This window comes from Muntiacus reevesi, chromosome 20 (assembly GCF_963930625.1).
Source record: "Muntiacus reevesi chromosome 20, mMunRee1.1, whole genome shotgun sequence".
Taxonomy (NCBI): Eukaryota; Metazoa; Chordata; class Mammalia; order Artiodactyla; family Cervidae; genus Muntiacus; species Muntiacus reevesi.
Window position 1 is genome coordinate 46,432,944 of NC_089268.1, and position 14,974 is coordinate 46,447,917.

Sequence of the window (14,974 nt, forward strand, 5' to 3'; positions counted from 1 at the left end):
TCTCGAAGATTCAGACACGACTGAGTGACTTCCCTTTCACTTTTCACTTTCATGTATTGGAGAAGGAAATGGCAACCCACTCCAGTGTTCTTGCCTGGAGAATCCAGGGATGAGAGAGCCTGGTGGGCTGCCATCTATGGGGTCTCACAGAGTCGGACTCGACTTAGCAGCAGCAGGCATCTCACATAGGTAGAGTCTTACAGTACTTTTCTTTCAGTAACAGGCTTATTTCACTTAGCATAATACGTTCAAGGTTCATCCATGTTGTAGCATGTGGCAGAATTTCCTTCCTTTTTAAGGCTAATAATTATTCCATTTGATTGACAGCTAGGCTTTTCCCACTTTTTGCCTATTGTGAGTAATGCTGCTATGAACATAGGTGTGCAAACATCTTTTTGGGATCTTGCTTTGAATTTTTTTGGATAAACACCCAGAAGGAGTATTGCTGGATCATATGGTAGTTGTGCTTTTTAAATTTTTTGAGGATCTGTTGTATTCTTTTTCATACTGATTATATGGTTTTATATTCCCACCAACAGTGTTTAAGAGTTCCATTTCTTTCAAATTTTCATCAACATATTGTCTTTTTTTTTTTTTCTGATAGTAGACATTGTGTTAACAACAGGTGTGAGGAGATATCTCTTTGTGGTTTTGATTGGCATTTCCACATCCACACTTTTGTGTTTTGTGGGATCTTAGTTCCCCAAGCAGGGATTGAACCTGGGTCCTTGACAGTGACAGCTCATATCCCTAACCACCGGAACACCAGGGAATTCCTGATATCCATGTGCATGTATGTTCCCCTTTAGTGATCCATTGTAGTGAAAAGGACCGTAACTAGTTTGAGTCCCAGGTGGCTAAGAAATACTTTCATTCACATTTACTTTCACTGTGTCTTCCTTATCATTCTCAAAATATCTTATTTTGGGCTTTAGTTAAGCCTGGGATTTATTGACTGCTTCTTTGTTTGCAGCCGTTCCTCAGCTGCTGCTGACGCTGCATCTGGAGAATTCTTCAAGCATCTCTGTTTTCTGCTGCTGTCAGTGTTTTCTGAACTTGAGTTCGCTCAATGGCAAAGCCAGGGCTTCTGGTACATCATCCTGCTGATGGCTTCTCTCTGGTTCCTGAGGCTCTACCTGCATTATCTCAGCCAGTGGTTTTTCCTCCAGGCCATTTCAACTCCTATTACAAAGTGAGTGCTTCCCCCAAAAGTCAAAGGCATGCATTTTCATCTTGAGAGGCCAATGAGAGTACAAAACTCCTCTCTCACCCATTTACCGTAAGACCTAAAATGCAGGTATGAGTTGAAAAGACAAAAATGTCTTTAAGAGCAGGAATGTCTATTTACAGTTAGATTCTCATTTTGGGCCTGTGTATACAAATATTTAACTGGTGCGTCAATATTTATTTAAAATTTAGCCGATTCAAATATGTTCTAATATCTGAGTAGAACCCAAAAGGGAATTTAGCAACAATATTTTATCCTATTTTGATTTTATCAGAGTGAGATTTAGGCTGAGGGTATATTAGAAGTAATGTAAGTATGATTTATCATCTATCCTCAGAGAAGCAAAGATTGCTTCTTCTGCAAAATGATTGAATCTAAACAATTGCCAAACTCAGGCCCAGGCAGCTTTCTGGGCCATTATCCTCTGGAAAAAGATGATACTGTAAAGGTTATCTCTCCATAAACATGATTTCAGAGACACTGTAGATAGACAGATAGATGTCAGTACAAGTAAAATTCATTTTCTCAAACGTAGATGGTACAGATAAAAACAAAGATGTGTGTATATTTTCAATTAAGAAGATTGCAAACTATTTAAGACATTTTGAAAAATAATATGCATGTTATATGTATACATATACAATTATTGGTCATCTTTTGGAATTAAATCACAAACTTATGTATATATTATAGCATATGAAAATTTAAATATAGTGAATATCTTCATGGGAGAATAAAACAGGTCTTGTATTCCTTTCTTCCCTCCTTCCTCCCCCCCACTCCCTTTTTTATGTGTGTGAGAGTTTCTAAAGGAGAAAAAAAAAATATTATGTGCTTGGGATATTTGCTTTGTACTATTTGCTCTGTTACTTTTTCAATAGGAAAGGCAGCTCTGTCTTTATTGTTTGTTAATGAAATGAGACTGCACAAATGTCTTGGTAGCTCAGTTTATCTAATTTCTTAAGGAACAGAGGATCTAGGCTCAAGAGAGAAGGGGTGTATGTATGCATACAACTGATTCACACTGTCCTATAGCAGACACAACATTGTAAAGTAATTATACGCCAATAAAAAAAGAAAAGAAAAAGAATCAAAGGACCTAAACAATGGATATTTTGTTGATTATTGCCTAGTTCCTCAGGCTTGAATCATACATTAGGTCATAATGTAGTTATGGAACATGACGATAGCTATAGCAACAGTGAGAATTTTTCTGTTTTTACTCTATGTTAGGTCCTCTGATAAAGAAATGTATACACCTTATTTTATTTGATACTCACAGTGGCCTAAGAACAAAGCACAAAAGTTTCCTTCAAAGCAAAGGTCAAGGAAAGGATAAAATGAAGAACTATTTTTGGTAGAGAGCTGATAAGCAGGATACACAAACAGGATTAACTCCAGAATAGCTCTATGAGGCTGAACCACAGGGAAGGGAAAAATGAGAGTCAAGGATGGCTCACTTTGCTTGGAAAGAGGGCGGCAACGTATGGATGAAGGCTTCTTGAGTTACTGGGCTCACCTTGGAGTCAAGCTTTAGACCCTAGGTTGTGTGAAGTTGCCCCTTTAGGTGTTTCTGTGGTCAGCAGTGTCGTTGTTGTATGTAGGGGCTCTAGCTAGAGAATCGTAAGCAAAATCATTCAGCTACGTGACACTTCCAGAGAATTATGAGATTTATTTGTATTTCTGATTTCTGTTAGAGTTTGAGTTGTTACTAAGTCCACTGATATAGTTTGATTTCAGACAGGCTTCTAGTGAGTATGTTGACCTGCTGGGTAGTTTTTAGCCTAAAGAATGCTCCGTTCAGTGGATTAAAATGGTATCCTTTCTACGACTGCGTATGAAATTTATAAGAACAATGAACAAAGTAGAATTTGCCATTTCCTTGAAAGTGAGCTGTTGAGATTCTAAGGAAAAGATGAAGACTTCTAACACTTAATTTTGAGATGCTATTAAGTGTCACATTTTCTGTATTAAAAAAAAAAAGCATATTGTTCTGCAAAGTGTTTTGTTTACTTAGCATTTTATAGAATTCTACTCCTTTGCACATGTGTCGTTGCTTTGTTTTCCCGCAGATTCCATTTTTCCCCCCTCACAGTGGAGCTCTGCTACCCAGCCTCATCCCTTCACATCGCGGAAGAGATGCTTGTGGTTGTGGTGGGGCCTTTCATGCTGAACGCGATGGTACTTTCCTTGGTCCTGGTCAGATGGGGCTGTCAGCTACTGTTTGCCTTCTGCCCTGATGTCCTGTCAAAGTTAATCATCACCATGGCACTATGGGCAGTTCTGGACCCACTGGCAGTATTTATTGTGGATGCTGTCCTGGGGGTAAGTCAAGTAAAATAATCGGGATATGAGTCCTTGACATAGAATGTAATGTTAGTGCACAAATCAGTTGACACGGGAAGTTTTGATAATCGTGCCCAATTCAACATGCATCTTAAATCGAAGTTATTCATTTTTTTCTCATAATAAAAATTTGTGGATGTCTAATGCAATTATTTTAAGTGTAATTTTAGCTATGTTAAACACTCACAAAATACAGAAAATAGTGGAGATCAAATCCGAACTAATTGGTACATTTCCAAAATTTTTACAAAGAAGGTTTCTTTTGTAACATTTTTGGTAATTTTTTTTATATTAAGGATTTCCACAGCCAAACTTTGTAAAAAGTAATTGTACAGTAGTTCCTTTGCTCAGTTAGGTGATTTATTTCCTTTCAATTTAATACTCTATCATAATAGATATACTCAAGAAGACGAAGAAGAGCTTTTTAAAGATTTCTAAATAATAAATAATTAAAAAAATTTCTCACAGGCATTTGACATTTGTGATGTTTATGAAGTGACAAACCAGTGCATTTTCACTCTTAACTATATCGTTTAAGACTTCATAATTAACAATGATATACTACAATATGAATATGTATAAAACATGCTAATAATGATTCTAAATCAAATATTTATTCATAAAATTCTCTTAATTCATGTAATAATATTCCTTAACTACTCTATTTCTCCTTTTAAGAAGATGGTTTTTCAACTGGTATATATGTGTTTCAACTCTATTCATTGTGTCGAGCAGATCATAGCTTGGAGAAGGAAATGGCAACCCACTCCAGTATTCTTGCCTGGAGGATTCCATGGTCAGAGGAGCCTAGCACGCTACAGTCTATGGCCTTGCAAGAGTCGGACACGACTTAGCAACCAAACCACCACCACCACCAGATCGTAGCAAGGAGATTTTTTATGCACCCCGCTTGTTAACTGTATTTGAAATAGATTCTGCCAATAGTCAAGCCAGTCAATCCTGAAGGAGATCAGTCCTGAATATTCCTTGGAAGGACTGATGCTGAAGCTGAAACTCCAATACTTTGACCACCTGATGGGAAGAACTGACTCATCGGTTAAGACCCTGATGCTGGGAAAGATTGCAGGCAGGAGGAGAAGGGGACGACAGAGGATGAGATGGTTGGATGGCATCACTGACTGAATGGACATGAGTTTGAGCAAGCTCCAGGAGTTGGTGATGGACAGGGAAGCCTGGCGTGCTGCAGTCCATGGAGTTGAAAAGAGTCAGACACAACTGAGTGACTGAACTGAACTGCCAATAATGGCTTCCCTGGGGGCTCAGTGGTAACAAATCCATCTGACAGTGCAGGAGACGTGGGTTTGATCCCTGGGTCGGGAAAATCCCCTGGAGTAGGAAATGGCTACCCACTTCTGTATTCTTGCCTGGGAAATCCCATGGACAGAGGAGCCTGCCAGACTACAGTCTATGGGGTTGCAGAAGAGTTGGATGTGACTCAGTAACTGAAGACACACACACACACACACACACAAGAGTGTTACATTCATCTGCTAGAATCCAAATCAGCTTCCAGCAGGTCTGTACCTAGACCTCTGTACTGGTTCTGAGATGGCCCTGCTGGAGGCTACTCTCCTGTAGGTGACATCAGAGGCCCCAGGGTAAATTAACAGAGCGTGTTTTGTCAGCTGCCTTTGATACAGTGGACTATTCATCTGGAAATCTCTCTAGGGGATCTGACTGGAACAGGAAAGCCGTTCCAGGAGGGCTGTGGACGCTCCGTATGAGGAGATCTCAGAAGATCATAAAGGGCAGCTGCCCATCCTCCCAGATGTCTTCCCGTGTGGTGTTGCAATAGGACCAGGCTGGCTCCTCACCTTCTCAGCAGACACACAAGGCCCCAGGAGGAGCCGGGAGATACCAGGGGCCATGGTCCTACTGGAGTGCAGATAGTATCCTTCTCCACCCCTGCTGCTCAATAATCCTTGGTGACAAGTCCTCCTTGCTAACCTGGAGTCCACAGGAAATAGGAATGTGGAGAAAATCCAGTTGACCCCAGCCAATCCACTCAGGATGAGAATGAGGCTAATCAAAGGGGTGGAAGAACTTAGGATGGGATGGAAAACACAACCACTTCCAACTGTAGCCCGCCAGGCTCCTCTGTCCATGAAATTCTTCAGGCAAGAATACTGGAGTGGGTTACCATTCCCTTCCCCAGGGCTTCCCAACCCAAGGATTGAACGCAGGTCTCCTGCATTACAGGTGGGATTCTTTACCATCTGAGCCACCTGGGAAGTCCCCCTAACTGACCGGGCTCCCTCTTCTGACCTGTCGTCAAGGTGGTCCATGGTACTGAGATTTCAGAGAGTGCTCACAGGCTAGAACCTGAAAGCAAGTCTTCCAAGCACCGACAGACTCTCGTTGGCACACGATTGTTCCTCTAATCCTTTGCACGGAGACGAGACACTAGGTGCATCGGCAGGCTCGAAGCACGCTGCTTTTAGTTTACTTTAATGATGTTAAATTTACATCTCGCAGAGTCACCAATCACACTTATCTGCAGGTTGTAAGCAGGGGTCCTTCCTCTCAGAGATAAGAAGTCCGCATCCTCACACAAGGCCGAAGAAGCCACTAGTGGACTTGGAACCTCCAGGACTCTAGTCTTGTTGCGAGCAGCCCAGAACCCTGCGCAAGGGAAAGCCAGCCTAGTGAACAGCCAAGGCAAGGGAGATGCCTTCTCAGATCTGCTGCCCAAAGTCCTAGACACAGGCTTGCATTTTGCAAGGGAAATCCATTTACTTCTGTAAATCCCAGAGCAGCACATAGAAATAAGTTCAGGAGTGGTGGTGGAAGAAGCAGTGGTTGAGAGTTGGAACATCAGTACCAGATATTTTGATGTAAGAAAAAACACAAGTTAACCTCTCCGGGCTTCTGTTTTTTTCTATACATGTGTACTATGGATTCATTTTAAATGTGCCCTTTGCGATTTAGTCACTATGGTCGTGTCTGACACTTTTGTGACCCCATGGACTCAAACTCATGTCCATTAAGTCAGTGATGCCATCCAACCATCTCATCCTCTGTCCACTAGGCTCCTCTGTCCATAGGATTTCCCAGGCAAGAATACTGGAGTGGGTTGCCATGCCCTCCTCCAGGGGAACTTCCCGACCCAGGCACCAAATCCACATCTTCTGCATTGCAGAAGGATTCATATTTACATAATGGTCAGTTTAATAAATGTTTTTAAAAAGTAGAGGAAGACGTCCTCACTTACATTGGAGAAAAAATACCTTATTTACATTTATATGACATATGACTTCTACTTGAGATCTTGAGAGTCATAATTAAAGAACATTTGTGTTTTATAAAACTTAAAGGTCAAAGATGTCATATGACAACATCTTAGGTACACAGCATTTTATATTTGCTTTTAAAGACCTCTTTGCCTTGTATTTACTTCTAACCCAATATAGAATATATTTTCCCTTGTTTAAAATAAAGACATTATTAAATTGACCTAATGTAAACTTTTGTTTTCAAGCTTGCATTAAATAGCCTGATAGCTTTTTTTAAATAAGTTTTTAAAATAAGCCATCTATTTTACACACAGCACAAATTAAACTTCTTTCAAATCTGCCTCAGAAAGAAAAGAATCTTTCCACCATGGTATTTAATTTCTTCTTATCTTGTGCTCATTAAATCAGAAGTTAATAGTACATAAATAAAACGTGGCTTTTACTTTATGGATTGCATGTAGAGTGCACTCATTTAAACGCTTATAGAGAAAATGAGAAAACCCTGGTAAGCCAACCACACAAGCCCAGTCTTTTCCTTTTCCTTCCCGCAACTGAAGATATGATGAGCTTGAGCACCTTGACCATTTAATTCAGAAACAAATTATACCATCAGATGGCCTTTGCATACTTAAATTATCTAACTTGATGATCAGTGTTTTCTTCTTATTATTATCATTTTGTTAATTTGTATCTTCTTTTGTCAGCGACTCACGCAGAGTGGGGAGACTCCGGTAGCTGATGCAGCGAAACTGTACTGGATGTTTGAAAGAACCATGCAATCCGGAATGCTTGGTGTGATGCTCATGGTGCTACTCTATGTCCTACTGTTCATCATTTCGTCTTTGATTTTATATGTGTATTGTCTCAGGTAAGGTGCTTCAGTGCTATTCTTCAGAGTGTTCAGCCTCCAGTCTTGTTATCTGTTGAGGGTGTGAGAACATGATTAAAGAAGAGAAGGTAGATCCACGTCTCCACGTCTAAGGTAGAGATCTCTTTCTTGTGTGTAGAAGAACAGCCAAGAAATTATTTGACTTTTGGGGAATGTTTTCTCCTTTATCAGTTCAGTTCATTTCAGTCACTCAGTTGTGTCCAACTCTTTGTGACCCCATGAACTGCAGCACGCCAGGCCTCCCTGTCCATCACCAACTCCCGGAGTCCACCCAAACCCATATCCATCGAGTCAGTGATGCCATCCAATCATCTCATCCTCTGTCATCCCCTTCTCCTCCTGCCTTCAATCTTTCCTATCATCAGGGTCTTTTCAATGAGTCAGCTCTTCTCATCAGGTGGCCAAAGTATTGGAGTTTCAGCTTCAACATCAGTCCTTCCAATGAACACCCAGGACTGATCTCCTTTAGGATGGACTGGTTGGATCTCCTTGCAGTCCAAGGGACTCTCAAGAGTCTAACACCACAGTTCAAAATCATCAGTTCTTCTGTGCTCAGCTTTCTTCACAGTCCAACTCTCACATCCATACATTAGCACTGGAAAAACCATAGCCTTGACTAGATGGACCTTTTTTGACAAAGTAATGTCTCTGCTTTTTAATATGCTATCTAGGTTGGTCATAACTTTCCTTCCAAGGAGTAAGCGTCTTTTAATTTCATGGCTGCAATCACCATCTGCAGTGATTTTGGAGCCCAGAAAAATAAAGTCAGCCACTATTTCCCCATCTATCTGCCATGAAGTAATGGGACTGGATGCCATGATCTTAGTTTTCTGAATGTTGAGCTTTAAGCCAACTTTTCCACTCTCCTCTTTCACTTTCATCAAGAGGCTCTTTAGTTCTTCTTCACTTTCTGCCGTAAGGGTGGTGTCATCTGTGTATCTGAGGTTATTGATATTTCTACCAGCAATCTTGATTCCAGTTTGTGCTTCTTCCAGCCCAGCGTTTCTCATGATGTACTCTGCATATAAGTTAAATAAGCAGGGTGACAATATACAGCCTTGATGTACTCCTTTTCTTATTTGGAACCAGTCTGTTCCATGTCCAGTTCTAACTGTTGCTTCCTGACCTGCTTACAGGTTTCTCAAGAGGTAGGTCAGGTGGTCTGGTATGCCCATCTCTTTCAGAATTTTCCACAGTTTGTTGTAATCCACACAGTCAAAGACTTTGGCATAGTCAATGAAGCAGAAATAGATGTTTTTCTGGAACTCTCTTGCTTTTTTGATGATTCAGCGGATGTTGGCAATTTGATCTCTGGTTCCTCTGCCTTTTCTAAAGCCAGCTTGAACATCTGGAAGTTCATGGTTCACGTATTGCTGAAGCCTGGCTTGGAGAATTTTAAGCATCACTTTACTAGCGTGTGAAATGAATGTAATTGTGCGGTAGTTTGAGCATTCTTTGGCATTGTCTTTCTTTGGGATTGGAATGAAAATTGACTTTTTCCAGTCCTGTGGCCACTGCTGAGATTTCCAAGTTTGCTGGCATATTGAGTGCAGCACTTTCACAGCATCATCTTTTAGGATTTGAAAGGGATCAACTGGAATTCCATCACCCCCACTAGCTTTGTTCGAAGTGATGCTTCCTAAGGCCCACTTGACTTCACATTCCAGGATGTTTGGCTCTAGATGAGCGATCATACCATGGTGATTATCTGGGTCATGAAGATCTTTTTTGTACAGTTCTTCTGTGTATTCTTGCCACCTCTTCTATAGGGAGAACTAATTTTACTGTGAATCATTACACTTGTTTCTTCAAACCAAGGACCAACAAGAAAGAGCAAGCAATCCCATGATACCCAATGATATTCTAGAAATTTTTCTGGAAGACTGGTCTAAATTTCTCTTTTCTTCATTCTTCCAACTCACTTTCTGCCCTCTCTCACCCCTCCTGCCAAAATCACCATGAGAAGAACCATCGTTCAGCTTTGAGCCTGAATATCATAGAGGTAGACTTGACAGGTTGTTAATTTAGCAAGCAAAATACATGGGTGGAGAGAAAAAAGAAAAGATCAAACATAAGGCTGTATAAAAGTGCTGGGAAGACTTTTCCCTCTGTCGATGGCTTCCTTTGCTGGCAGAAGCTATTTATTGTGTTACAGTCCCACTTGTCCAATTTTACTTTTTTTGCTTGTGCTTTTTAAAAGTTTTGGTTATTGCCAAAACTGATGTCATGAAGGTTTCCTCCTATGTTTTTTGGTATACATTTTACAGTTTCAAGTCTTACATTTGTACTTAATCTATTTTGAGCTGAATTTTTGTGTATGGTTTATTATAAACATCAAATCTTACTCTTTCGCATGTAGAGATCCAGTTTTCCCAACACCATTTATTGAAAAGACCACACTTTCCCCATTGTGTACTCTTGGTACCCTTGTTAAAGATTAGTTGACTGTATATGCTTATTTCTGGGCTCTCTAGTTTGTTCTACTGCTCTATGTGTCTATGTTTATGCAGTACCATACTTCTATAATTACTGTAGTTTTATAACATAATCCAACAATTCCAGTTCTGGAGATTTATTAAAAAAATTAAAATCAGGGCCTTAAAGAGAAATTAGCACCCCCATGTTCATCGGAGCACTATTCACAATAGCCAAGCGTCCCTGATGGTTCTGCTGGTGAAGCATCTGCCTGCAGTGCCGGAGACTCAGGTTTGATCCCTAGAGAGGGGAATGGCTGTCCACTCCAGCAGTCTTGCCTGGAGAATCCCATGGACAGAGGAGCCTGGAGGGCTACAGTCCACGGGGTCACAAAGAGTCAGACACAATTGAGTGACTAACACTAACTCCTAACTGAGCTGTAGAAACAACCTAAATGTCCATGAGCAGATGAATGGGAGAAAGTGTGGTATATACTTACAATGGAATATTGTTCAGCCTTAAAAAAGAAGGGGGTCCTGTATTATGTGACAACCTGGATGAATTTTGAGGACATTATACTAAGCGAAATAAGCTAGTCATTGAAGGACAAGTACTGCATGATTCCACTTACATGAGATATCTAAATTAGTCCAAGTCAAGTCACAGAAGCAGAATAGAATGATGGCTTTCAAAGGCTGAGGAAAGGGAGAAATAGGAAGTAGGCTATTCAATAGATAGAAAGCTTCAGTTATGCAATATGATTAAGTTCTAGAGATCTGCTGAGCAAAATTGCACCTCTAGCTAATAATACTATACTGTGCACTTAAAAAATTACTAAGAGGGTAGATTTCATGTTAAGTGTTTTAAGCAGTTTTTTTTTAAAGTGCTAGGAAGAGGTCAACACAGGAGTCTCTGGGAACATGGAGGAAAGGAACCTGCCCAAGTCTGGATGTGGTAAGGCCAGTAGCCAAACACTTCAGTTGAAATATAGCATTTGAGTGATTTTTTGAAGACTTCATGTAATTTAGCTAGAAGAAAAACAGCAGGTAGGCAAAGAGACTCCAAACTCATAGAAAACTCATCTCAGGGAATAATGCCAATATGGATCTGTGCATGTGGACTGATTGAAGTGTGCATTCCTAACCCAGATGTTGAAGCAACACTCTTAATTCTTCTGAGCTTTTGGATCAATGCTGTCAAAACATGTGATAACCCAGTTGACATCAAAGAAGTGCAAAGGAGCTCAGGGCTGTAGTGCAGGCTGCTGAGAGGGCATTTGGTCCAGCTCTGGGCACCAGAAGTTCCCCAGTATGGGGACTGGCTGTGTAAGCTCCAGCTTAGACCCGCTGGAGCTGGACTGACTGGATCTCACTTCTCCAAGAGCCTGAGTGATTTCTTGCTGAAGGGTTTCTACTAGAAAAATCCTCACTTTCTGAAGCTCTAGGAGAAGGGTTGACTGGGATGCTGCTTCATTGCCTCTGTGCAAAGAGGTTCTTGAGCTGGGTGTAATTACTTTGGATTTTGTAGTTGTAATTTTGTAGTTGTAGAAGTATCAATCTTTTAATGAGTTTTGTTATTATATGTAGAATATATGTGGTATAGTTATGAAATTGAAACTATAGAAAAGAATAAAAAAACCCAGTAATTTGTTAATTACTAACATTAATCTTTTGATAAATTTATTTCCATCTTTTCCTGTGTATGTTTATTTTTACAAAGTTGAAATTATACTTAGTATAATTTTATATGTTGATTTTTTGTTTGGTTTCTTTTAAAGTGCAGTATAGCTAATTTACAATGTTGTGTTAGTTTCAAGTGTATAGCAAGGAGATTCAGTTATGCATATATATACATATTATTTTTCAGATCATTTTCTGCTATATATTATTACAAGGTATTGAATATAGTTCCCTGGGCTATACAGTAGGCCCTTGTTTTGTTTTGTTTTTTTCCTTTAATCTCTTTTATATATAGTTGTGTGTATCTGTTAATCCCAAACTTCCGATTTATCTTCTCCATATACTTCCTGCTGTCCATTCTGGTAACCATAAGTTAGTTTTTTATGTCTGTGAGTCTCTTTCCATTTTGTAAATAAGTTTATTTGTATCATTTTTTTAATATTCCAAATATAATTGATCCCATATGATATTTTTTCTTATATATATTGATTTAAACTTAATGTTATATGATATTTTCATATTCTTTACTTCATGAGCATGTAATGCCTATACAATATTTTATAGCATATATGCAGTATAAAATATTTAAATACTACCTTATCCCTGGACAATAGTTATTTTTCATTTTTGTGCATCTTATAAATAATTCTGGTGAACATTTTAAGACTCAAGGTCTTGCCCTCATTTTCAATTACTGTTTGAGTAGAGTCCTAGACTTTCTGGTTCAGAGAGTTGATGTTTCTAAGACATCCTGTAACTAATTTGAAATTGTTTTCTAGAGAAGTTGTATAGATTTATGCTTTCACAACTGTGCGTGGGGAAACAGCGAATTGTGGTCATATCATGCATTAGCCTTTTGTAATCTCACAGAAGAAACAGAATCTCATCCTTTTCTAAACATGCATGCATTTTCCAGTTACTAAATATTCTCAGTGTGTTTATCACCCATTTTTATTTTCTCTTTTGTGAAATGCCTTTTAAGTGTCCTTTTTCCTTTCTTTCTAAGTTTTTATTACTAAGTTACATGAGTTTAATATATAATAGCAGTATTAACTCTTGTGTCATACTTTAACAGATATTTTCCCCATTTAATAATTACCTTTTAAATGAATTTTTAATTTTGAAAACATAGATATTCATAATTTATATACAGTCAAGTCTTTGATCATTCTTATGACTTATTTAAATAGCTCTTAATCAAAAAATATATCCCCATTAGAGATTTTACAAGCGTTTGCTTCTATTTTTATTTTGACATTACTTTCAATGAACCCCTAATCATCAGCCATGCAGAGTTCATTCGCTGTGGCTAGGACACACTGAAGTGACTTAGCAGCAGCAGCAACAGCGGTGTCAAGATCTAAATGCAGCATTGGTTTTCAAAATTTTTCTGGTCTGTTCTTTGTTTGCATTATTTTTAAATATTAACTGTTTTGTCATTTTATCTCATGGGCTTTTCTTTTAAGTAATTTTAATTCACCAGCTTATGTTTCAGATATAATAGAGTTTCTCCTCTCTAGAATTTCTTTTCAAAATTTTACCTGTTTACCAAACTTTTATAGATGGCAATCTTTAGGCATTGACTCAAGGAGAAACTCTGAAGACCACCTGTATCTCTCAGAGTGTTTGTTGCATATTTGGCTCTGCAGCATTCCTCATAATCCTTTCGAGTAAAGCTTCTCTTGATTTTATACAAATCTTTGAACTTTAAATTCTTTATCTGAATAATCCAAAAGATCTATAGGCTGCATGCATCTTTTTTTAATAATATGCAGTGGATGAGAAACCACACTTTAAATGTCAGTTAGATTTGTTTAAGCTTCCATATTCCTGGAAGGAGTACACAAATCTGAAAGACTGGTACTTGAGTTAATTAGTTTTTGGGGTGCTGATGTCTTCTTAATCATTGTCTTAATAGTCCCAAATAGCCTTATAAGTTTAGCTGCTGTCATTTATTACTTAGTAAAATTAATTTAGATTGAAATAATTTAAAGATGGATTTTGATGAGAGTATTATGAGCATATTCATTGTCTAGGGAATATGTATAAGATAATCAAAGATTTTCCATTTCTGAATCAATCTTCTTTACAATTTTCCTTATTAAAGCAAACTAGTATTTATCATGTGGAGGGAAAAGCTCTGAATATTATCTAATTAATATATAGCTAAGTAATTTCATCCCTCTTAAATTGTTAGTCTGGTCTCACTGTAGCCAGATGATTTTTGACTCTCTCTCTTTATATATATATAAAACGTCTTGCCCTATTGTGTGTTACTCACTCAGTTGTGTTCGACTCTTTGTGACCCCATGGACTGTAGCCTGCCAAGTTCCTTTGTCCTTGGAATTCTCCAGGCAAGAATACTGGAGTGGGTTGCCATTTCCTTCTCCAGGGGATCTTCCTGACCCAGGGGTCGAACCTGGGTCTCCTGCATTGGCAGGCAGATGCTTTACCGTCTGTTGTTGTTGCCCTAGTGGCTTCCTATCGCTTTTGTAAATATAAAGTCTGCTGCTGTTAAGTCGCTCCAGTCATGTCCGACTCTGTGTGACCCCATACATGGCAGCCCACCAAGCTCCTCTGTCTCTGGGATTCTCCAGGCAAGAACACTGGAGTGGGTTGCCATTTCCTTCTCCCAGCATTTGATAGGCATATGTGGATATTTGCTGACCAATTAAATGCACGATCAAGGAATGAATGAGGAAGATGATTGTCCACTTACGAACATAAACCTACATACATGTTGAAAAATATACACGTAACAACTCAAAACCCATGGTAGGACAGCCTCTGGAAATGGGGAAGGGGAAGGGGTAAGTAAGTCTTGACTACTTTCCATTGTGTGCACATTTTTGTTTTCTGAATTTCTTTTTCCTTTTACTAAAGTTACTTTACCTTCTTTGTTTTATTTTTCTTCTTTATGCCTTCCTTGTATTTCCCCTTTCTCTATTTAGTGCAATTTCATACCAAAGCCATTTGGATTTTAATTACTATTAACCGGATAGTGGGCTTCCCCGCTAGCTCAGCGGTAAAGAATCCGCCTGCAATGTGGGAGACCCGGGTTCAGTTCCTAGGTCAGGAAGATCCTATGGAGGAAGAAATGGCTACCTATACCAGTGCTTTTGCCTGGGAGATCCCATGGGCAAGGAGCCTGGCAGGCTACAGC

General features: G+C 39.1%; 1 protein-coding gene across 1 annotated transcript in view; it reads left to right on the top strand.

Annotated features, from left to right (window-relative positions):
• The window catches only part of LOC136151249 (uncharacterized), a 226,314-nt gene that overhangs the window by 150,214 nt on the left and 61,126 nt on the right, over positions 1-14,974 (top strand). Inside the window, 3 exon segments of the mRNA XM_065912192.1 lie at positions 974-1,192; positions 3,301-3,553; positions 7,533-7,696. Of these exon segments, the coding sequence (XP_065768264.1) occupies positions 974-1,192; positions 3,301-3,553; positions 7,533-7,696 (636 nt within the window).